This window comes from Epinephelus lanceolatus, chromosome 13 (genome assembly GCF_041903045.1).
Source record: "Epinephelus lanceolatus isolate andai-2023 chromosome 13, ASM4190304v1, whole genome shotgun sequence".
Taxonomy (NCBI): Eukaryota; Metazoa; Chordata; class Actinopteri; order Perciformes; family Serranidae; genus Epinephelus; species Epinephelus lanceolatus.
The window spans coordinates 13530884-13555611 of record NC_135746.1 but is presented as its reverse complement, the minus strand read 5'-3'; the positions used below and the strand labels follow the sequence as shown (position 1 = coordinate 13555611).

At 40.4% G+C, this 24728-nt stretch overlaps 1 protein-coding gene across 1 annotated transcript in view; it reads right to left on the bottom strand.

The window, feature by feature from the left end:
- sgk1 (serum/glucocorticoid regulated kinase 1) overlaps nt 1–3658 on the bottom strand; it is a 59953-nt gene extending 56295 nt beyond the window's left edge. The window contains exons 1-2 of the mRNA XM_033648481.2: nt 3169–3658; nt 2510–2678 (exon numbers count right to left, since the gene is read on the bottom strand). Coding sequence (XP_033504372.2) covers nt 2510–2626 — 117 coding nt within the window. The 5' untranslated portion in view covers nt 2627–2678; nt 3169–3658. The remainder of the gene's footprint in view (nt 1–2509; nt 2679–3168) is intronic.
- Nucleotides 3659–24728: the final 21070 nt, after the last annotated feature.

The following is a 24728-nucleotide window of genomic DNA, read 5'->3' as shown; positions in this document are numbered from 1 at the left end:
CAATTTTCTGTGGTTTTACACAAAAAATGTACCAAAATAAGTACTAATGACTAAATTGTTTGACTAATTGTCGATTAATTTGCCATTGATCTATTCATTTTGGCTCAGCTCTAAATCTGTTATTTGTCTAACGCATATATTCCAAGCACAGGACAATTCCAATACTTTCTAATGTGGCGTGCTTCATAAGGGGTTAACGTTTAAATCAGTGGCTTTATTAATGTTAATAAACCATGTATTACTGCTTTATACTGCAGTAATGAAAACAACATTTCGGTGTCTAATTGAGAAAAATCTCCCTAGTCTACTTTTTGCCCTTTCTCTCATCTTGATGTCTCACTCAGAAGTGAGCAACGAATGACCCTTTATTAATAATTTACCTGCATTTATAACTGCAGCCTTGATGGATGACCAGAAAGTGAGTAACTAATTAATACTGGCTAATGAGTCTCACTTTAAAGGTTCTGTATGGGACATTCAGAGCATTAATATAACAGCAAACAACTATGTTTGGTAAAGATATAGTGGGGTAATGGCGTCCTGGGCAGAGAATGAAGTCAGTGTGTGTTGTAAACTTCTTTATTTTGTTATGGTATAGACCAGGGGGAGGCAGTGTTGGCTCCAGCACTGCCTGCCCATCTCTGAGCCATCTCTATGCGATGCGATGTGATACGATACGATACGATATATGACACAATACGATGCGATACGCTGTATTTTCATTAAGAAATGAAGCATACAGCATAAAAATATAAAAACACACACTACACATAACATAAAATTCAGTTTTTGTGTGTCTACCCCTAACCCTATGAGTGGTCCTATAAAACTGACCTGCAGTATTAATTAACTTAAATCATGGGCTGCAGTGCTGGCAAACTGTTGAAGAATAGCTTGTGAAGATTCCCAGTTGTCCCAGTTGCCTTATTCATTAACTTTGTTTAACTTATCATATGTAATACAATCACAAAATGTGATTTGCCCATATGTTGGCAAAAATGGCTTGAAAGATGATACGATACGATACAATATGATACGATACGATACAGTACGATACGATGCGATATAATACACTTAATTGTCCCCATAGGAAAATTCGTCATGGACTTAGGAGCTGCACAAGTATTTCTGCCTTACAATAATAGTCCAGAAGAAATGAAGCATACACCATAAAAACATAAAAACAAACATTACACATAACAGGAATGTCAGTATTTGTGTGTCTACCCCAGTGGCTATAAATGGTCCTTTAAAACTGACCTCCAGATGTAATTCATTTAACTTAAATCATGGGCTGCAGTGCTGGCAAACTGTTGAGGAATAGCTTGTGAAGATTCCCAGTTGTCCCAGTTGCCTTATTCATTAACTTTGTTTAACTTATATATTAACTACATATGTAATACAATCACAAAATGTGATTTGCCCATATGTTGGCAAAAATGGCTTGAAAGATGATACGATACGATATGTGATATTTTATTGTCCTCGTAGGGAAATTCATTGGACTCAGGAGCTGCACAAGTATTTCTGCCCTACAATAATAGTCCAGAAGAAATGCATACAGCATATAAACACAAACTGCACGTAACAGAAATGTCCCTTTCTGTTTAGGAAGTCAATTTTTATTTCATTATTGTCTCATGTTCATTAAAAAAAAAATTTCTAGGGGACCTCCAGAGACGAGTGGCCCTGTGCAACTGCTTTTATTGCTTAATGCGTATGACTGGCTCTGGTTATTTGGGCAGGGAGGGCGCCAAAAACATTTACACTTGTAAATGTTACATCCTCCCGAAGAGCTTGTTAATGACACAAAGCAGTTCTGTTCAAGAACAAATGATTTATTGACCATTATTAAAGCCATTAGTTACAACTTATAAAACCTTTATAAAGTACGCCTGATTAAAAAGCTGTACCAAATGTCCTCCAAGTGCTGTTTTGTAGTCCATTAAATCCCGGGATTGTACTTTTGTTTTTGGAAAAGTCAGCACACACTCTCATTACACAAACACACCAACCAAGGAAAACCATTTAATGCAAACCATTAACATTACAGAGGAAATGAGCCTTATGACAGCACTGCAGCATAATGCAGGATATGCTGAGTAGATCCTAAACTACAGGATCTCGCCAGCTCGGTGATGTCACGATTTATACACAACAGACACTTGTGGGTTCTGTAATGCAACAGTGTTTTGGGGCACGCATGCACCGAAAACACACATTCACGGGAAGCAGAATCTTGCGCCTGATTAGCGTGGCTTAGCTTTCACAATGACATCATCCCTGGCATGCACACACACACACACACACACACACACACTAAGAGAGAGAAAGAGGGAACACTCCGGCTGTGACACCTCCTCTCTCAGCCAACACACCTCTCAATCTGCTGTGTAGGTGCATGTGTAGGCACACACTTACATATGCATCCATCCCATCTGTGTATGTATGTGTGTGTGTGTGTGTGTGTGTGTGTGTGTGTGTGTGTGTGCGCGTCACCTAAACTCACCTTTCTCTTGACAAACTGGAAAGCGGAGCACTTCTTAAAGGAAAAGGCAGTCTTCTCTCCACCTCCCCCGCCGCCCCCTCCTCCACCTCCTCCTCCTCCCCCGTTCACCAGCTTCATGGCCGACACCGGCACTCCGCTTGCCTCCGTAGATCCCAGGGTGACGGACAGACTAACAGGGAGCAAAACAGAGAGATGGAGAGTTGACTAAGGCACGAGGGGCAAGGTTTGGCTTTTGCGGAGACGAGTGCGGGACGGAGAATGAGAGGGATGCTTGGTGGCAAAAAGAGGAGAGTGAGAGCCAGAGGAGGTGGAGGTGGAGGTGGAGGTGGAGGAAACAGATGGACCGTAATGTGTGGAACAGAAGCAGGATGCTGCAATGAGATTACTGTAATAACTAGGTGTCAGGATGGGGGATAAAGATAGGGAGGAAGTGAGAGCGAAAGAGATTCATTCGAAAAGATGGGGAGAGGATGAGGAGGAGGAAGGTACCAGCTCCTGTTGCTGTGAGGAGGAAGCGGCTCTGTTTACAGCCAGGAGTCAGAAAGCATCTCAGCAAACTGTCTGATGTGTGAAGTTTATCCATGCATGCGCATCACATGCTGAGTGTGTTTACACATCCCCACAAAGTGCACGCACACACACCTCCCCTCCTCCCGTACCTTTATACTGGTGTGTTGGCTGGTTCCTCTGCAGCTTTAAGACTCCTCCGAAAACTGGTCCCAGATCAGATGCACCAACTCCTGCTCCTCAGGCACAGGTGTCCCTCCCCTGCTGTCACCCAACTATGCCCACATACCCAAAAGAAGAGGGTGGAAAGGAGAGAAGGGAGAGCCTGTGATGATGTCCGTCTCAATAATCACTGTGAGATTATTATGTGTGTGTGTGTGTGGGTCCTCAGTGGTGCCGTTGTTTGGAGTGCATGGTGAGTGTTGATGCCGCTCGTGGCGTCAGCCTGTAAACAAACACCCAGGAAGTGTGTGTGTGCATGAGAGTGGGATGTGTGTGATGTGTCCAGCTGCAGTCCTCTGGCTCACACCAGCGCTACTTTATCAATGAAAGGCTCTGCAGTGAGCAAGTGCTGCCTCCCCTTCTCTCTCCTTCCATCTCTCTCCCTCTCGCTGTCCCTCATCACCACTCTGCCCTCCCCCTTTTCCCTCCGCTCGCTCATTTTTCTGCTGCAGTCGATGGTGGCACCTCCCTCTCTCTCTCTCCATCTCCATCTCCCTCCTTCAATCCACCTCACCTCACACTTCACCCCCATCAAGATTTCATTCTCCTTTCTTGTCCATCAAATTGTCCCAGTGAGGACCAAAGAGGACAGGGACACCTAAAACACGTCCCCACCACATGAAGCAGTATGCTGTCTTTCACTAACAGCAGCGGTCCAGCTGGATTTGACACACACAAGCAAACACACCTCATCATATCTGTGTGTATGCCCTTGTCTTTGTACCTATAACACTGGCTGAGTTTAATTTCCTGATGTGACACCCGACAATAAAGCTGAATCATGTTCCCTTTTATGAGTCTGTGCTCTTCACGTGCGCAGTAAACCAGGCAACAAAAAAATAAAATCACGTCTCGAGTTATGAGCCAGCTATATTGCCTTAAAAATAAATGATAATAAATGAAATATTACGCCAAAAGAAAGAACAGCTGAATTTTTTAATACTCTTTAAATATAGATGTTTAGTGCTCTCCATGTTTGGCAGCTTTATCTTGTATTATATCCGTCTGTCCTCTCCACATATCAATTAAAAGCTGATGTTTACTTACTTCGCCCATGATGAGGAAATTAGTTTAAACTTGACCTTTCCCTGCTGTAGCTCACAAACTCTAACCACCCGAGGCATTTCTAGCAGCTAATGTCAAAGTGTGACTTGAATTATAATTGGGGCCGGATCCAAAGCATTGTTTGTGTTGCTTTTTCTCCCTCGACAGAGCAAACTGCTCATATCTGATCAGGACTTGTTGGGCATGAGTCAGTGAGAACTGGTTATCACGGCTGGTCGGAGTGAAAACCTGTAGACTCTGGTCTTTGAATCCAAATGGCTGTCAACTGTTGTTGCTGTCGCTAATAGTTCAAAATCATCAACAGTTTTATTAGAATTGTTTAATATTTAGGTAAATATGTTTTATTTGCTGTCTTCCCAAAATTTAGATGAGAAGATCAATACCAATTTCACATCCCTTTGCTACGCTAACAGGCGACTAGCATAACTTAGCATAAAAATCTAAAAGGAAGGGAGAAACAGCTATCTTGGCTCTATCCAAATCTAAAGGAAAAAGCAAGACTATGCTAGAAATAACACATTCCAGCACTTACAGATGAAAAACCAAATTAAATAGTACATCATTGCTGAATTTAATGGGCCTACACTCTGGGATTTTGCTGCTACAGCCTAACTTGGCTTAGTATAGCTAGTAGCTCATGGTGGCTAATGTTAGCTAACGTTAGCAAGCTTTAGGTGGTCTAAATATTGCTATATTATGGACAATACTGAGTCACTGACTTTATTACTTTTCTTCACTTGCACTTAATGCTAGTTTTATTTTGTTTTTATTTATTTTATTTACAGTGACTTAGCACCAGAATTAGCCGTACTGAGCTAATTTTCGTCATAGTCCGTGGGCAGGAAACAGAAAATAATTTCTCTGCTAAAAGACACTATTATATAAACGACACAATTACAAAACAGGACATATTCATGACACAACCGCTTCAGCAACAACAGCAAGACAACACAACGTCAAGTCATCGCAGCAATGACAATAGCAACAACAATACAACTACAACATTATAAGATGTAACAAGATTTCATAACGTTAGATCAAGTGTTTGAGTTCATATGTGATGCGTAGGATGATTGGGTTGATTTGTCATGATTTTACCTAAAATTAAAAACCAACAAAGGTGTTGCATCTCATTTGGTAACGAATTCCAACAGGGCATGCATCCCAAATGCTAAAACATAGTTTCGCTTCATTTGTAGCACCAGTGGCCACTGTTTAGCAAAAGTTACATACTTGCTTTAGTCTTTAAAAACTAAAGGATAAAGAAAACAGTTGGATTTATGGGGAGTTATTGTTGTGGGATATTTCTAATCCATTGAGCCTGGCCCTAGCTTTTTATTTACATGTAGACATTAGAGTTCATTCTCATCTATGTGCTCATTTATGCTCAATGGGTGATACAGAGACGGACAGAGCCTTTTTTCTTTACTCCGAGTTAATTCTGTTCATATTTGTGCACATTTTCTAAAAGCTTATGAATAGTTTTTTGGCTTTTCTTTGTAGTAATTGCATTTTGTGTTTTATTTTTTTGTTCTGTGTTGTCTGTCTGTAACTTATGTTGCTGCCCATCTTGGCTATGACAATCTTGAAAAAGAGATTTTTAATCTCAAGAGGTTTTTTTCTGGTTCAATAAAGGTTAAATAAACAATAACAAAAAGAAAATATGGACGAAATGGGGCATTATCACGGGAGATCGTGAAGGCAGTGTAGCATAGGTCAAGCAAGATACGAATGTAGGAGCAGACGACGAAGAAATTTAAAAAAAACGGCAGAGTGGAACAAATCAGTAACATTTAATAATTAATATACAGTGAAAACAGTAAAAAGAATTCTTTGTCCCAGTGTCTATAATGGCTGCACAGACCACCGCCATTTACAGAGCAAATAGCCTAAGCATATTTCCTAAAATAAACTATTCCTTTAAACATATTAGGTAGCTTACTCCCTCCACAGTCAAGTTTCATCATGTTTTTGTCTGTATGAGAAATGTCTGTAAACATAGATATGAAACATTTGTGTGTGAAAAGATGTGCTCAAGTGCCAGTTAACTTAATGAACAACAAGTGCTAGTAACTTTGCAGAAAATGCTGTAAATGCACAATTTAACATGCATAAAATATATCATATTAAATCAGTTTCCTGGAGTGTTTTATTTAGTACAATAGTACAATTACACTGGCTGTTAGGCTCTACTGTATTGATCAAGACAGAACCAATTAGAAAGGAAAGGTTACGAACCTAATATATCAATGGGGAAAAAGCACCACCTCCTCTCCCTGTGTAGCCTAAATTGCAAGGTGCTCCTTAATAACACTCGGCGGCATATGCGGAAATTAAACTCTCATTACAAAACAAGCAAGTCAGTTTGCCTCAGCTTCATATGGAGACAGATGTAGCCCGGTTCTCCCTGCAGGGAAAACAGTGACTGTGCAGTATTCACTGTAATCAGGATCAGTCAGAGGCCCAATCAACAGTGACTCATCTGTAATGACACGGAACAATGATTGGTGAAATCAGCTTTGCACCCAGCTGCATAGAAGCTGAGGGCGGCCTGTAATACACCAACGCAGGCGAACAATGTATTGTCTTCTATTGAAAAACTTTGGTTTTACAAGTATATTCATCTAATTTGTCTGTGAAATACTCTTTGAAACTTCATATACTGCACTCAGAGTTTAATTACAAGGGCTACACATAAATAGCACCAAAAAATATTTGAGCTATTAAGTGCATTTTAATACTTGCCTCACTGCATCTAGTCAATAGAATAAAAGACGAAAAAGCCTATTTTGGCTCTTAACATTCGAGCACCAGTGGTTCGCTTTGCTGTATTCAGTCATGAGAGTAAAAGGAGACAAAAACAGTTTGCCAAAGTATCTCCTCACAGATCTGTAAGGGCTCCAGGGTGCTATTATATAGTCTGACAGCAGCAACACTCTTACATAACCGCAACAATTTCTCACTCAAATATATAGCTCTATTGCACATAAATTATTCTGTGATCTCCCAAAAGACCCAAAGATTCTCCGCTGCTCTTGTGAATTCAAATGCAGCTGATAAATAATTAATAACGCGCTTTCTTAAATGGTTCAGAGAATTGCCAAAATGATAGCAAAGTCAATAAATTATGGATTTTCCTAAAAGTCAGCTAGATGTAAGTAAAGTATCAGCTATAACAACCCTGCCTTAAAAAACAGCCTCCAACTGTGAGGACCACGTGACATGTGGGGGTTGGTGTTTACGCGCATTTTCCTGCTTATTATTTACCCAGAATAATTAGACAAAACATTTCAGACCGAGAACTTTTAATAGAAAGCCAAGTGAGGCTGTTTTAAGCCCTTGTGATGGTCAGAGGTGGTATACACTTTCCATCTCAGACTGCTAATGAGCTCCACTGGGCATGTTTTGATCATATACTGAACAAGACCTTGTAAAAAAAAAAAAAAAAAATCTCTCCTAATCCATCTCAGTCCTTTTAGTGAGGAAAAAAAAACACCCCGACTTGAATCTGATGAAACCAGTGAATGTGAGAGACAGCACAGACAGAGCAAACACAACTAATGAAATGATACAATATTCTTCTATTAAATTTTTTCAGTTGCACATTTTATATCTGGCAAACTTCCAAAATTACAATGCTGGGAAATAACAATGTGTCTTTTCTGCATAAATTCTGGCATTTCACTGTTTGCAGCCAAAGGATGAATCACAGTGTAAAGGGCAGCATAAGATCATCAATGGATATTGATCGTGTGTCTGTTTATCCTGCCTCTACGAGCCATACATAGTGCAAAGAGGCCTCCACCTCTACAGTCAGTTTAACAGTATTCACATTTACAGCAAGTTACATTTGCAAGAAGAGAGCAAATCAACATTGCAGATGAGGAGATGATGAAAAGAAGCATCTTTGCCAGCCCATCTTCCCCACACTCTATTTCTGTCTTTGCCCTCTGACCTGTATTCACAGCATGAAACACAATTGATTTCCACTGTCCTCCTCAGCTCTGCTGGTCTACTCAGAGAGGCAGGGTCATGGGCTGCCGTCTTGCCACAGGGTGAGTCTTCCTTTGTACAGGGACAGGCTGTGCCACTGACACCCGGAAGGTGAGCTCATCACTGGGAACAATGCCCTGAATTCCCTCCACTATGTGTACTTGACTGCATGCATCTCTGCAGCCCAATCACCGGAATAAATGTTGGACTGTATGTTCCTGCAAACCACAGTTATAATAAACTTCACGCATCAACACTGTTTGGGTTAATGTGTGGTTTTGTTTGGCACAAAAAAACACTTAGTTATTGTAAGGAGAAGATCACATTTTGGCTAAAAATACCCAGTTTTGGTGCCACAATTGCCAGTAAAAACACAGCAATAGCTCTTTTATAGGTACAGTGCCACTAGAAATGCAGAGATGTCACACTAAAAAAGAAAACTGCTTTTGTTGGAAGCCCCTGGTGGAAACACATAGCTGCTTTTGTTTGTACAACTGCTGCTGGAAACACAGCAATGTCTTGCTAGAAAAAAGGACACTTTTGGTTGCACAGTCGCTGCTGCAAATACAGTAATGCCTCACTAAAAAAAATACTTTTGGTGGCACAATTGCTGCTGCAAACACAGCGATGTCTTGCATAAAAGAAAAAAAAACAACACTTTATTGCACAGTTGCTGCTATAAACACAGCAATGTCTCACTAAAAAAACATCCACTTTTGCTGGCACAATCAGAGCTGGAAACAGCTGCTAAAATGTACCTCTAGTGGCACAACTGCTGCTGCAAACACAGTGATGTCTTGCTTAAAAACACCTGCTTTTGCTGGCACAATCGCTACTAGAAATGCAGAGATGTCTCACTGAAAAAAGGCCCACTTTGTTGCCACAATTGCTGCTAGAAATACAGCAATGTCTTGCTTTAAAAAAGAAAGACTTTTGTTGGCACAATCACTGCTGTAAATACAGTGAGGTCTTGCTTAAAAAAAGGAAAGACTTTTGTTTGCACAATTGCTGCTAGAAATACAGTAATGTCTTGCTAAAATGAAAAAAAAAAACACTTGGTTGCTCAATCACCGCTGGAAACACAGCACTGTCTCACTAAAAACATCCACTTTTGCTGGCACAATCACAACTGCAGACACAGTGAAGTCTTGCTAAAAATGTACCTCTAGTGGCCCAACTGCTGCTGCAAACACGGTGATGTCTTGGTTAAAAACACCTGCTTTTTTTGGCACAATTGCTACTAGAAATGCAGAGATTTCTCACAAAAAGAAAGGCCCGTGTTTGTTGGCACAATTGCTGCTGGAAACACAGCAATTTTTGCTAGAAAAAAAGATACTTTTGGTTGCACAGTCGCTGCTGCAAATACAGTAATGCATCACTAAAAAAATACTTTTGGTGGCACAACTGCTGCTGCTAACACAGCGATGTCTTGCCAAAAAAAAACAACAACTACAACACAACACCTGTTTTGTTGGCACAATCACAGCCGGAAACCCAGTGAGGTCTTGCTAAAAAAGTTCTTTTAGTGGCCCAACTGCTGCTGCAAACACAGTGATGTCTTGCTTAAAAACACCTGCTTTTGTTGGCACAATCGCTACCAGAAATGCAGCGATGTCTCACAAAAAGAAAGGCCCACTTTGTTGACACAATTGCTGCTAGAAACACAATAATGACTTGCTAAAATGAAAAAAAAAACACCAACACAGCACTGTCTCACTAAAAAAACATCCACTTTTGTTGGCATAATCACAACTGCAGACACAGTGAAGTTTTGCTAAAAAATAGTTTTGGTGGCACAACTGCTGCTGCAAACACAGTGATGTCTTGCTAAGAAAAACATCCGCTTTTGTTGGCACAATTACTGCTGGAAATGCAGTGATGTCTTGCTAATAACAACTACTTTTGTTGGCACAATCACTGCTGGAAATACAGCAATGTCTTGCTAAAAAGAGAAAAAACCTTTTGGTTGCACAGTTGCTGCTGGAAACACATCAATATCAAACTAAAAAGACATTCACTTTTGCTGGCAAAATCACAGCTGGAAACACAGTGAGGCCTGCTAAAAAAAAATAATACTAAGTTGCACAACTGCTGCTGCAAACAGTGATGTGTTTTTATTAGCACAGTTGCTGCTGGAAACACAGTGATCTTGCTAGAAATCAACCGGTGCTGTTGTTCGTTGGTCTCGATCAGTGGTCTGCAGCGGTCTGCAGTTTGACAGCCATTTTGCCCAGGTGTCATGTTATCCACCATCTCCTCCTCAATCTCGCAATGACACGGTCAGCTCATATACATGTAATCAGAACAGCTTCACTTCGAAACTTTAATATGATGCATATGAAACATTCAAATGTAAGATATCCGTGGTCTGCAGAAACATACAATGCCAAGACTTTCCTCTGGTGACTGGGGCTGATTCCTGCCTTGTGCAAAAGTTCTTTACAGAGACACATTCTCATCCACTGACTTCTCTCGGTGCCTTTGGAAAAGCTGCTCTTGACTCCGACGCACTTTCATAAATTAACCATATTCCTGCTCTGGTTCCACGGGCTGCAGCAGAGAGCATCTATAGAAGAGCTTCTCTCTTATACCACCGCCAGTCGCAAGATCTCTCCCACGCTTAAAATAGTAACCCAGCCCGGTGCACGTGTTGTCACAAAGCTCCCCATTCCTTCAGATCTGATTTAACAGGTGGAAAAAGTGTGTATGTCTGCTTCTATATAAGAGTGTGTGCATTGTGTTGGTATGTGTTAGCGTGCGAGATTGTCAGCAGGTATGCAAACTGACAGATATGTGTGAATAATCTCAGGAAGCAAAGGTGTTGGAATAATAGATGATCATGAAGAAAGGTATAAGAAGTTGGCGTGAGACAAAAATGTGTGTGTGTGTGTGATGGTAGCAGGATGAGACAGAATGAGTGAAGGACTGCCACCTGCAAGTAAACACAGACTTTTGACAGGTGCAGTAAACTACATTAATTCACTCTGACAGCCACATTTGACTAATGAATAGAGTGATGAACACCATTTTGGGAGCCTGTTTGTGTGTCTGTGTGTGTGTTTCAGTCTCTATCGTACTTTTTTATGGGGTGTACTTTACCTCAAGACTCTCCAGGGCTTAGAGTCAAGCTTGCTGAATCTATCATCGCCTAATGAGCAGCACATACATAGCCACGTGCCAACTGTTGGTGCCAGTGTGTGTGTGTGTGTGTGTGTGCGAGATGCGTAGGAGTTGGTAGTGATGGTGTTTGCAAAAGCAGGGACGAGTTGTGAGAATCTAGTGGGGCGCACACACACATCCACACGTGCCTCGTGATGTTGGTGCCTTTATGCGAGGTAGTGTGTTTTTGTTTTTGCCAGCATACAGTACCGTGTTGGGGTGTGTGAGTGTGGGCGCGTCGGTGTGCGTGGGAGGGAGTGCAGCCATGAAACAAGTCCCAGTGGGACTGACAACACTGCAGTGCTGAGCTAAGGAGACAGAGGGAAAGAACTGGAGAGGAGACAAGCAATTACAATGGCTCACTGGCCGACTCTCATCACTGTGCTCAGTCAGCTAAAACAGTGGCAGCGACTGCAACACGCAGCGAGTGAGACTACCTCAGGATTTATTCTACATAATATTTTATTCATCCTGACACTTCAAAATAAATGTTTTAGTTTCAGTGTGTTGTAGAAGTGTGGAGCTGAGTCACATGACTGTCTCAAATCAGATAAGTCTGTAGTTATACCTGCTATTTTGAGCTCATGAGTTCATTCACAGTGAGACGCATGACGAAATGCAGCACACTATAAGTACCAGGGTGGTGCATTCATAACGGTCAAAAAGTTGATTGTGGAAAGTTGAACATTTCTCATCCTTAACGGTCACCATGGTGTCTGAGTAGCAGTAGGGCAAGACCATAAACTCATTTCAAACTTGTGAAATGTAACCCGAGGAGGAGACTACCAAGTTAAAAACCAAAGCATTGTACAATGTGGCATAGTGATGCAGTGGTTAGCATCACAGCAAGAGGGTTTCTAGTTCGAACCCAGGGTGGGGGAGACCTTACGTGTGGAGTTTGCATGTTCTTCTTGTGTCAGCGTGGGTTTTCTTCAGGTACTCCGACTTCCTCCCACCGTCCAAAGATTAAATGGTGACTCTAAATTGTCCGTAGGTGTGAATGTGAGTGTGAATGGTTGTCTGTCTCTATCCTGTGATAGTCTGGTGACCTGTCCAGGGTGTACCCCACCTCTCGCCCAATGTTAGCTAGGATAGGCTCCAGCCCCCCATGACTGCTAACAGGATAAGCGGTTACGCAAAATGAATGAATGAATAAATGTACAAATAAACACAAGCATTTCTCACTATACTTTACTGTTGTCAGATACAGCCATAAGTTTGTTTATTGGGTTAATTTTGTTATTATTTGGCACCGCAAACAACACAAATGCTAACATTAGCTTGCTAGCTAGCTAACTGTGGCTAATTTAATCGTCAGAAACTGACGTCACATGTATCGTGGCATACGCTATACAATCTGAGGATGTAGTTACGTTTGCTGTGCGTGATCTGAGATTTCTACTCAGATATTTGAGAAGTTGTAAATTTTTGCAAAATGCGACAACTATCATTAACGTGGTAGTGATGATAGAGGCCCCCAGTATCAGTCACAGACCTGCTGCTGTACTCATGTACAAATATACACGAGTATTTTTCACTATACTTTACTGTTATCAGATATAGCCATTAGTTTGTTTATTGAGTTAATTTTGTAATTATTTGGTACCGCAAACAACGCAAATGCTAACGTTAGCTTGCTAGCTAGCGAACTGTGGCAAATTTAATCGTCAGAAACTGGTGTCACATGTATCATGGCATACACTATACAATCTGGGGGTGTAGTTACATTTGCTGTGCTTGATCTGAGATTTTTACTCAGATGGTTGAGAAGTTGTAAATATTTGCAAAATGCTACAGCTATCATTAACTTGGTAGTGATGATAGAGGCCCCCTGCTGCTACGAGCCACCTGGTCCTTGTATAACCAAAGTGAGAGCTGAGTCTGCACACTTGGCACAAAGTCATATGGCCCCAAAAAAAGCGGCTGAAAATAGATGGATGAATGGAAAAAATAAATACACAAGAAGTCAAGTGAGCAAACAAGGCATTTTGCTGAGCAGAAGAACAAAAGCTGCCAGATCTTGACATTATGTAAAGTGCACAACGGCCATGGTTACTTTGAGACAACACCACCCTGTCAAAATTTGTGCCCATTTTCAAAATAACATCATGTTTACAATAATCATTTAGCGTTAAGATCCTAAACCCAAAGTGTAGGGTTAGGGACTTGACTTTGGTTGAGAGTGTCAAGACTTAAAGTACTTGTGACAACGACTTGATCTTGCTGTCGTTAACTGGCACTTATTTAACACTTTAATCGTGTCACTCCAGGAGTGAAAGAAAGCCCAACAATGCAATAACTGACCCACCATTTACAGTTTGTTGGGTGAAGACATAATCTGATTGTTCAGTCCAGTCATCACACTTAATGGTGGACATTTACTGGATAGACCAAAACACAGAAATGTACTTCAGTATAATGCAATCCATCACAACAACAAAAACACTAACCGTGGCCTCAAAAATAACAATAGAGCTGAATCAACACTTCACTGACAGAGTCGTTAAAAAACTGTGTTTGCTATTGTGTTGGATTGATGTCAAGAATTCCTGTCATTTTGTCCACCCCCTATGAAAGCCTATTCAGAGCACAAGGCAAGTTTGTTTATACAGCACATTTCAAACACAATGAGCAATCCACAGTGTTTTACATAATACATTACATAAAACATTACCTGTTCAGGAACACTGCTTCTACACATGTGATCTTAGCATGATCACATGGCACAATCATCTCGTCTATGCATATAATTACATCTGAAGACACTGTGTTCTTGTTTCAAAACTTCAGTAGACCAGACTCAGGTATCTGACTGTGAAAGTGCTCTGTAAAATGTCACTTGGTTCAAGACAGCCAGCAAGTTACTGAGACATTTAGACATTCTTTCACTCTGAAAGCAAGGTGACAGTAGAGGGCAAAGTCAGCATCTTTCTCACGCCTCTGCAATCAGTGGAGGTTTTCTGTTTGACTGAATTTTGACTGTATGATTTCAACTTACCAAAAGCAAGAATGTGTTGATGTGGTTTTTTTTATATGCTACAAGACATATCAAGAGCAAAATAAGCAGTCAAGGGTCAGTAAAGACTGTCAGTCATCCAGGTCATGGTAATCCTAAATGCTATATCATAGGTAACTGGACTTGCTTGAGCTTCTTTAAAACGTTTCACCTCTCATCCAAGAGGCTTCTTCACTTCTAACAGACTGGTACGGAAACGCAGGCTTTAAACTCTTTTTGAATCCTTGACCTATCAGTCATCATGTGTGTCATTAGAGTTAAACGGGTCCAGGTGTGAATGGGTGTTAAAGGTATAATATGTAGTTTTTCCACATAAAAATGTCTAAAAACAACTAAACCAATATTACATATTTTGTTTAGTTGTGTACTTTGATTATCAGAAATGTTTCCAACAATTTTTCAAACCCAGATAAATATGAAATATTAATAAAAGTTAAGGACCGTGTCATTAGGTTGCATGTCAATGGCGACGTAACTCCAGTTACCATAGCCATTATATATGAACGTTACTGTTGCTAGGCTAAGCTAACTCGTCATGGATCATGATTATGCACTGACGGTTGCTGCACCTTCTGATACCTAAGCTGTCCCGGTAAACAAGCCGGTAAAACGGAAATGTATGGGTCAACCAAGCAATCCCAGAAGAATTTTGGATAAGAAGAGAGCTAAATCAAGGATAAATATTGGTGTGGCCTTTCCAAAATAGAGATAGCTTCGTGAAAATCTGGGACTACAATTCGACGCCAACCTTGCATGTGTTCTACTAGACAGGTAAGCAAACATCTGGCTGATGTTATCGAAATATTAATCATTTCCACCAGTGTATTGCAAGCACTGCTGCCTGCCGGGGCACCAGCGCTCCGGCCAGCGGTTATATGACTACAACTCCCATGATCCCACGCTACTTCGTGACATCATCCAACTCCGTCTTCTGTTATTGTTTTGGTTTGAGACCCCTAGCAGCAGAAAATTACATATTGCACGTTTAAGCCATCTGGGGAGGGATCCCAAGACTGCATTGTAGGTGGGTGATAAGTGTCGTAGGCCACTTCCTCTGTTAAACAATGGTCATTACAATCGTAAGTGCTAATAGTGTAGGCAGCTGGATTTGCTTGCGTTTCTTGAAGCCGTTTCACCTCTGATCCACGAAGCTTCTTCAGTTCGACATGACTGGTAGGAAACGCAAGCAAGTCCAGTTGCCTATGCTAATTGCACTTACGATTACCATGACCTGGATGACTGAGAATCTTCCCCGACAATGGTCATTGCAGTTTGACGTAGCTGGCTTCTTTCACGCCTCTTTCAAGCGGTCAAATGCATGGCTAAGCATTTTTGCCTTGGAACAACAGTGTAGCATGACAATCTCAAGAACAGGGATTCAGTGCTTTAGGGTTCGTCACAAATCTAAAGAACCAATCCCATCAACTTGCGGGGTGGGGCTTTTAAAATCATTAGCATTACCAGCCACGGCAAAACAGGTTAATTTGCATATTCAAGAACTTAAATGAGGAAAAGTTACACCTAAGTCAATTTAAGGTTTAAGGTTTTTCACAGAGAAATCTTCTAAATATGTATTTCTGATGAGCAGTTTTTAAGGGTTTAAGCAATGCAGGTTGCTGTCATGCACTGTTTGTACATATACTTACCACCAATAATGCACCAAAATTTGGCTATAACCCACAAAATCATGAGCCAAATCATTTCAATAGAACTGAAGTAATCAGGAAGGCCGAGATCATGTGACCAATTTGCTGATGGGAGTAAAGAAGGAAGTAGCATTAAGAGGGAGTCTGCATCAAGCAAAATTTAAAAGAGGGGACGATAATGACGATAGTGACATCTTTGGAGGAACCAGACTTTGGTGTCATCATGTCACTGCCCAGCAGCTACATCTCAACCTCTGCTGGACAGAGACATGATCTGTTTGGAGACCAGTAACTAGGGGAACAAACATGCATCTGGGGGAAGGATTTTTCATTCAAAGTTGACACAACAAAGACAAGATAGGGTAAAGTGTGATTTTCCATACCCGCCCCACTGACTCCAATAGAACTGACACCAAAGTCTGGCTCACTGAACTTTGTCATTGTCGTCAGGACTGTTCCGTCTTATATAGTTTCCTTGGTCTGCGTAAGGAAGCAAGTTGTGGTTGTGGATCGGTCAAACAAACACAGGACTTTCTCCCAGGAGACAGGTGTTAGTGTCCTGTGTTACACCAAGGGAACTTTGAGATATTTAAAGATATTTCGTCACCATGTTTCTTTCCCTAACCCTAACCTATGTAACATGACTTGCTTAAACCTAACCTGTGTAACTTTGTCACTTTAGGTTAAGTGACAAAGTTACTGTAAAAGTTACTGTGATGTAATGTGACAACGCCCTCGGTGGGGTGCTAATTAGTTGGATGAAGATATAAGATATATGTAAAAATTAATTGTAATTATACACTGTAATACTATGATAAGAAAACTATGTGTATGCATCTCATTGATACTCTTTACAGTTTGGAGTTTATACTCACTTGTGACCGCCTCCTGTTTGACCACTGTTCCCTCATACATCAGGGTGTTGTCACTACAGACAAATAGAGAAGATCAAGACAAGAATGGGGACAACTGGGATTAAAAAGAAATTCAAAACGTGGCGGTGAGGTGTGGAGAGATGTCACGGATGGGTTGCAGAGGTGCTGCGGTTGAGCCACCTGACACCCACACACCTGATGTTCACCATCTGACGACTGTATGGTGGTATGATGCGTGCACGGTATGTGTAAGCACAGAAAAATAAGATGTTATACTTTAAATTATGCAGTGTTGATGTTGAGTTATTTTCAGTGATATGGATACATGCATAGAGAGTGTTATGGACTTCTGTAGCTACTTAAAATGTATGCACAAACACCTGTACTGTGGCCTATTCATGCACCCATACAAACACAAATATCTTTGTTCCTCTTCATACAAACCAGGTTAAGCTCAGGAATCAAAGACAACAAATGTGTGTGTGTGTTCATAAGAATGAACCCAGTGTTTGCTCCAGACACTGACATATTTTAGCACATACCTGTCTAAGGACTACCCAAGAATTTAAGGTGTGAGCATCATATGATTTTTGTCACAGGGTTTTCAAAGCAGTGACAGTCAGGAATTTGATGTATTCGGCTGTGATTTTGAACAACCTATCATCTTTCACTTTCAGTTATTTTCAGCCAATCGCCCCAAGGCTGAGGGGACAGGAAGAGCAGGAGCTGTGACAATTTATCTTTCATGTGACAGGTCAGGGAGCATACTGTATCTCAACAATCCTGAGGTGACGTAATTCTGATTGCACGCATATGAGCTGACTTTGTCATTGGGAGGCGGAGGGGGTGCTGGGTGGCGTGACACTCTGGCGAGACAGCTGCCAAGCGGGACAAGGAGCCAAGCTGCAGACCAGTGTTTGAGACCAACAAACAACAAAACTGGTTGTTTTTTAGCAAGACATCAGCAGCATTTCCAGCAGCGATTGTGCCACTAAAAGCAGGTGTGTTTTAGCAAGACATTGGTGGCATTTCCAGCTGTGATTGTAACACCAAAACAATGTTTTTTGGCAAGACATCAACGTTATCTCAACAATGCTTTCACTGTGTCGCCAAAAGCTGGTGTTTTTTTAGTGAGACATTGGTGGCATGTCCAACCCTTCTTGTGCTACCGAAAGTGGATGTGTCTTAGTAAGATACCAATGCCATTTCCAGCCTTACTGTGTGACTAAAAGCTTGTGCTTGATAGTGAGACATTGGTGGCGTGTCAAGCCATGATTGTCCGATCAACAAGCGGGTGTTTTAACCTTTCTTAACCGCAATCATGTGTTTTGTAACCACATGATGTGATTTTGCAAAGTAGGACATGCCTCTGGATCAACATACCACATCGCATTCCAGGGCCAACATTGCAATCGACCAATCACAGCCCTCTGACATCATCAGTGTCTTCAGAAATAACTTAAATTTTCCAAATTGAAGTTGGTACAATTGAACAAAATCCTCAGTTACAGTGAACAAAAACCTTGTAAGCTATGGCAGGGTTAGTGAGTTAGCAGGCTAACTAGGTAGGCTATGCTAACAAGTAAGCTTGCCAATAGGCTAAGATATTGTTCATCAGCATCAAGGGTAAGGATAATGTCATTTTGCAGTTGCAAAGACCTGGGAAAGAAATAACATTCATTCATTTTCTGTAACCACTTATCCTGTTGGGGGTTGTGGGGAGGCTGGAGCCTATCCCAGCTGACATTGGGTGAGAGGCAGGATACACCTTGGACAGGTCGCCAGATGACATATAGAGACAGACAACCATTCACACTCACATTCACACCTACGGGGTCACCGTAGTTGGTCGAGTCACCAATTAACCTGCATGTCTTTGGACTGTGGGAGGAAGTACCCAGAAAAAACCCTGAGAACATGCAAACTCTGCACAGAAGGAGGAGACAGTGCTAACCATTAGAACACTGTGTCGCCCAGTTTTTTAACAGTGCATGTGTTAATCCAGGACCATCACTGCCATGTTGACCCTGGAACATTTGTTTGTTGATCCAGAACCATCATCATCTTTATCCTGCATGATTTGTCATATCCACTGACATCATTGCCGTGTTGATCCTGTAGAGAATCGCTGATGTTGATCCAGGACCATCAATGCTATGTTGATGGCGACATAAAGAAATGATCCAGAATCAGCGTGATGATGATGATGATGATAATGGCCCTGGATAAACTAAACCAAATCTATCCAGAGTATGTGTTAATTGCAGAAATTCGCAACTGAAAAGCGCTACCATCCATATTCTTTGTCACTGAACAATATTTTAGCCTATTGGCAAGCTTACTTGTTAGCATAGCTTACCTAGTTAGCAAGCTAACCCTGCAGTAGCTTGTAAGGTTTTTGTTCAATGTTACTGAGGATTTTGTTCAATTGTACTAACTTCAATTTGGAAAACTAGCTCAACTCTGAAGAGGCACAAAGGAATTTTGAAAGAAGCACTGATGATATGGGATGCTGATCCAGGAGCGTGTCCTACTTGGCAAAATCACATCATGCTTGTGTAACCACACAGTAACCACAGCGTGATTGATAATGTATGAACACTACATACCTTTGTTTGAGGAACTATACAGTGTCAACATTTATTCTATTGCAGACATTACATCTATTCAGTATTTGTCAATGCATTACCTTATCACAGATGGTAGAAAGTACATGAACAAATTTGCAGCAAGGTGTAACCCATATGGACTTTGACCCCATTTTCGACTTCCTAACCACAACTGAAACACAACAAAATGTCAAAAAAGTGGCAGTGATCAGGAAAATCCAACCAGGTGATGTGTTCGGTCTTATGGGGAGCAAGGACCTCATAACACTGTGCCGCTCTGTGTTATTTACATTAAGTTTGTGTTGAGTATTTTAATGTTTTTGCTTTGCTTGCACGTGTGTTGTAAAGGAACATTTGCAGAAACTGTTTACGTGAAAGCTTTTCACACGACCTGAGAGGTACAGTATGTGAAGTATGTAGTGTATAGATGTGTGATAGCTGACATATACACATGCTTTTGCACAAACTGACATAAACCTGTTATACTGTATATCACAGTGTACTGAGGTGACGACCGAAGACGTTTACAACAGACAAACAAAGCCATTCTAAATTATAGCTTCATAAATAAAATGAAAATGCAGCTACACAGTAGGATGAGTGATATACGTACACTCTGCAGCTCCTCTGCACCCTGTGTTATTTCACCGCACCTTGTGACTTGGCCGCCCCGCCTGTTTACCTTGTCTGCTGTGACAGACAGCTCAATCTCGTGCCCAAATCTCTTAGAAGCAGGAAGAGGTGAGACAGTGGCCCTGGCGACCTGCCTTCAGCTTGGCAGGTGCTACATAGCTGTGACGGTGAATCACCTGGCCTACGGTCTGAGCAGGTCAGGTTGGGTAAGAACATTTCGTTCTAGTCACACTTCACTTCTCCAGGAATGTGGATGGGACACTTGTCAGGTGTTTTTCAAATGCAGCGTTGATCTACAATAACATGTTGGGTAATATACATGTGATTGTGATAGTGACTCTTAGAAAGAAGCAGCAGATATTGATCAGAAATTGGGTGACATTGTTTTGCTTTTTGTAGCAGACGTTCGTGCAAACCTATTTTCTTCACCTTCCTTGTCTTTTCGTTTAATGCAATCTACCGTGTTCTTAACTGCTTAGACGCATTTTCCATTCACAATTTAATTTATAAAAGCACACACACAGCCCCACACAGGAGACAAAATGGCAAAAACACTGCATGCACCTCCTTCTCTTTGCTTGTCACACGCCCCCTTAAAACCAAACATTTCTATGAAAACCTATAACTGCTCTCAACTGAAAATTTTTGCATTTATTTAAAGATGGATAGCAACACCAAAACTACAGCTAATAATAGCAACCTCTGCAGCCATCACTTCAACTTGTCTGCAGAACCCTCACAGCATTTTACCACTGACACCTGCACAGTGCAGTGGCATGTGATAGTCGGACGGGCCCCAGTGTATGCTATTGTGCACATCTCATCTTGTGACATGATCAGAGACTTGACACTGGATAACCTCAACATACATATTACCCAACAATCATCAGTGCATGTCTGTGTTTTTGAAGGGCATGTATTGCAAATGGCACTGTTTTCAATTTAATGAGAGTTCTTCTTTGAACATATTTCCAAGTTGGAAAGTTGCAGTCACTCACAAGAGCACATTCTCCACCCAACACACTGTTGGAGGGCCCACTCTCTCCACTGGCCCCCCCACCCACCTCATGGGCTCCAATGCAACCACACTGCCAGCAACCACACAGTGGCAGAAATTCCTAAAGCACGACCCCCCCCCCCCCCAAAAAAAAAAAAAGAAGAAACATTTGACATTTGTACTGAGCACTCCTTGGAAAGATATTGGCAGAAAAAATTTGAATTCTCAAAAAAAATTGTATACAGTAAAATATTGAAGTTCTGTTTTTGTATAGCTGAGAGTAACTTTAAATAATATTGTAAACAAGAATCCATCAACTGTACTGATTTACATTTGTTCCACTGTTTATAAAATGGCAAAGATTCTCACACAAAAATTAAATATTTGCATATTTTTCCAAATTACAAGTACTTACTGTAAAATAACTTCTATTGGCCTCTTCTATAGGTTAACCCATTCAGAGCCCATTATGTTCTGAACACAAAATAATATTGTATTGTGGATTTTCTACACCAAATGCATTCATAATTTTTTAAAATACTTTTGTGTTACTATGGGTTATTTTTTTCTGTCCATTCTAATGGATGGGGGAATCTATGCGAAAGAAACCACCCAATAGTAAAAATTGCAAAAAGTGGTCTTAAACATGGATGGATTAATAAATGGGCCTACTAGGCACAGGCATATGGGATCAACGTGTCAGTAGCCCCCGACCTGTATCTGCAAAAGGTCATTTCAATTCCTGTAACATATACCAACCAGGAAAAGACTCAAAATGACCTAAAAGAGATGCAAGGAACTGTGGAGGGACAAAAAAAACAACCAAAAAAGAAACAAAATGACCTAAAAGAGACCAAAAAAGATGCACAATGACCTAAAGAGATGCAAAACAACAACAAAACACAGGTAAAACCTCAAAGTCTGAGTGTCTTGCTCCTATTAAGGAGAGGTGGTGGAGCCTTTTCCATGTCTGTGCCCAGGGGCCCATTGTTTTAAGGGTATTTTTATGGTTTTAAGATACCTTTTTTCAGCAATAAACATGAGTTTATTTATTTTTTATGAGTGGTTATGTCATATCAGTGAATACAGTGATGCTTTAAAACACACTGCATTTATGTTTTGTATTGTATTTGTCATCGCCACTCAAAATATCCTTAATTTCTAAGTATCTCCAGAACAGTATGTTGAAAACCTCCTGAGATCAAGATTATGTGTACATAATCAATAGGATGCCTTTAAAGTTGATCATATCAGTAGATTATCATATCGAAACGGTGACATTCAAATTCCCCATCCATTCAAATGGACAGATTTTTCCAGTGTAAAAGCTTTAAATCTTTCATATTTTGACATGTATAAGTAATATAACATCTCATGTTTACTCTACACACGGTTTAAACAAAGATTTTGTACTGTATGATTAATCGATTGAAATGTACCTTATGCTTGCTGCTTGCCTCACAGTCAGCCATGCTTGTTGAAAAAAGGGGTGTGTCTCTACTGCAGTCCACTTTAGATGATGTGGAGCACTGTGATTGGCTTACAGACATCCAATCAAATAAGTCTGTGCATTAGGGTGGAGTCAGGTGAGAGTAACCATAGATCTAGACACCCTAGAAAGGTCATGTCCATTGGAATGGTTAGGGGATTTGAATGGGTTGAGTACTAGTTAATGATTTGTGCACAGAGTTGACACAGGCGCAGACAATAACATTTTCTGTGTTTCTCTTTGTAAAGTGTGTTAAAACTCAAAAAACAGTTTGTGATAGTACTGAGAAAAAGCTGTGCAAAGCAGATGTGAGCATTAAATTAAGCTGACCCACGATAGGCTAAATGTGTGTAAGCAATGGAGGAAAAACTGTAGAATATTCAGCTCTCTGTCTGTTTAGCAGGCGCCTTATGACCTTTTCAGTAATGCAGACTTCAGGGGATGATTGACAGGAATAAGCCAGGGGAGTCAGGGACATATTACCTGCTCACACGCACACGCATCAGAGTCATGTGTCTCCAAGGACGCAGAGCAAAGGGCATTTTATCATATCATTTCATCTTTGACTTGATACGGATCTTATTTGGCCTGGAAAACACAAAGGCAGGAATAAAGAGATAAACACACACTCACACACTTATTGTTTGCACACTGCATCTCCAGTTTTGGTGATTTGCATGTTTTCAGTTCAGCGTAAAGCAAGGGGAGTTAGGCTGAGATGTAAGTGTATATGGTCAAAAATTTAATTTAATTTAATTTAATTTAATTTAATTTAATTCTATTTTATTTTATTCTATTTTATTTTATTTTATTTTTTATTTCATTGTACTATTTTATCTTACTTTTATTTTATTTTACTTTAATTAAATTAAATTTAATTTAATTTAATTCTAATGTACTTTAATTATTTTATTTTATTTTATTTTATTGTACTCTGTTTTAGTGCCCAAGGACTGTTATAATATTAAAAAATATCCTTTCCAAATGCAAATCCTTCTGAAGGGATTAACATTTAATTTGATTCTCAGGAGCGAGACCAAACCCTGACACTGTTCTTTCTGTGCATTAAAAAACATCCACTATATTTTTGGCAGGCCAAATACACCATAGTAAATACCAAAATTACCAGAAACTCAACCTCAGCTGCAACAATCCATCCATCACAGCACAACTAAGTTTTCTGTAGCCAGGGTACAAGTGATAAAGACGACACCCGGACTGTTAATTTGCTCCTGCACAAGTGAAACCATTTTACTGTTCATAAAACAATAAAGTCTAACTTCTGTATCAAACCCTGATTTTATTTACATCTCAGCTGAGCTTAACTGCTGAAAAGTTACGAGACTGGAAAGTTTGGCACGAGGCATGAAACGTGTCTTTATACATACGGGATGTGTTTTTTACACTGCTGAAAATTCTTCTTTTTAGGTTTTGATTCTCCCAAAGTCTGCTAAATTCAGAATTTCAAGGGGAAGTCAGCAGAGTGACAGGGGAGTAGATATTCAGCCTGTGGTGTCTCTCTCTAGCTCTCCTTTAAAAATACAGTGAATCATAAATCTTATAAATCTTCTTCTCTTCCATTTTGGCTGCTAGTCCAGGCAGTATTTATGTCATACTCTGAAGGTCATCATTTCAATAGTGTCATCATCAACTTTTTTAATTGTTCTACATGAATATCTTAAAGGCATGGACGCCCATTTCTGCAAATGTGATGGAAAAATTATATATCCTGAAAATTATCATGAGACACTTTATCAAAATAGTGACTTTCATATCTAAAAATTCCTTAGTATCTTAAAATAATGACTTGCTTATCTCAGACTGACTTAGTGTCTCAATATAAAGACTTAACTCAAAATAATGTCTAAATAGCTGAAAGAATGACCTACTTATCTCAAAATTCCTTAATATCTCAATATAATGACATAGTATCTCAAAAATAATGACTTAGTATCTCAAAATAATGACTTAGTATCACGAAATAATGACTCAATATCTCGAAACAATG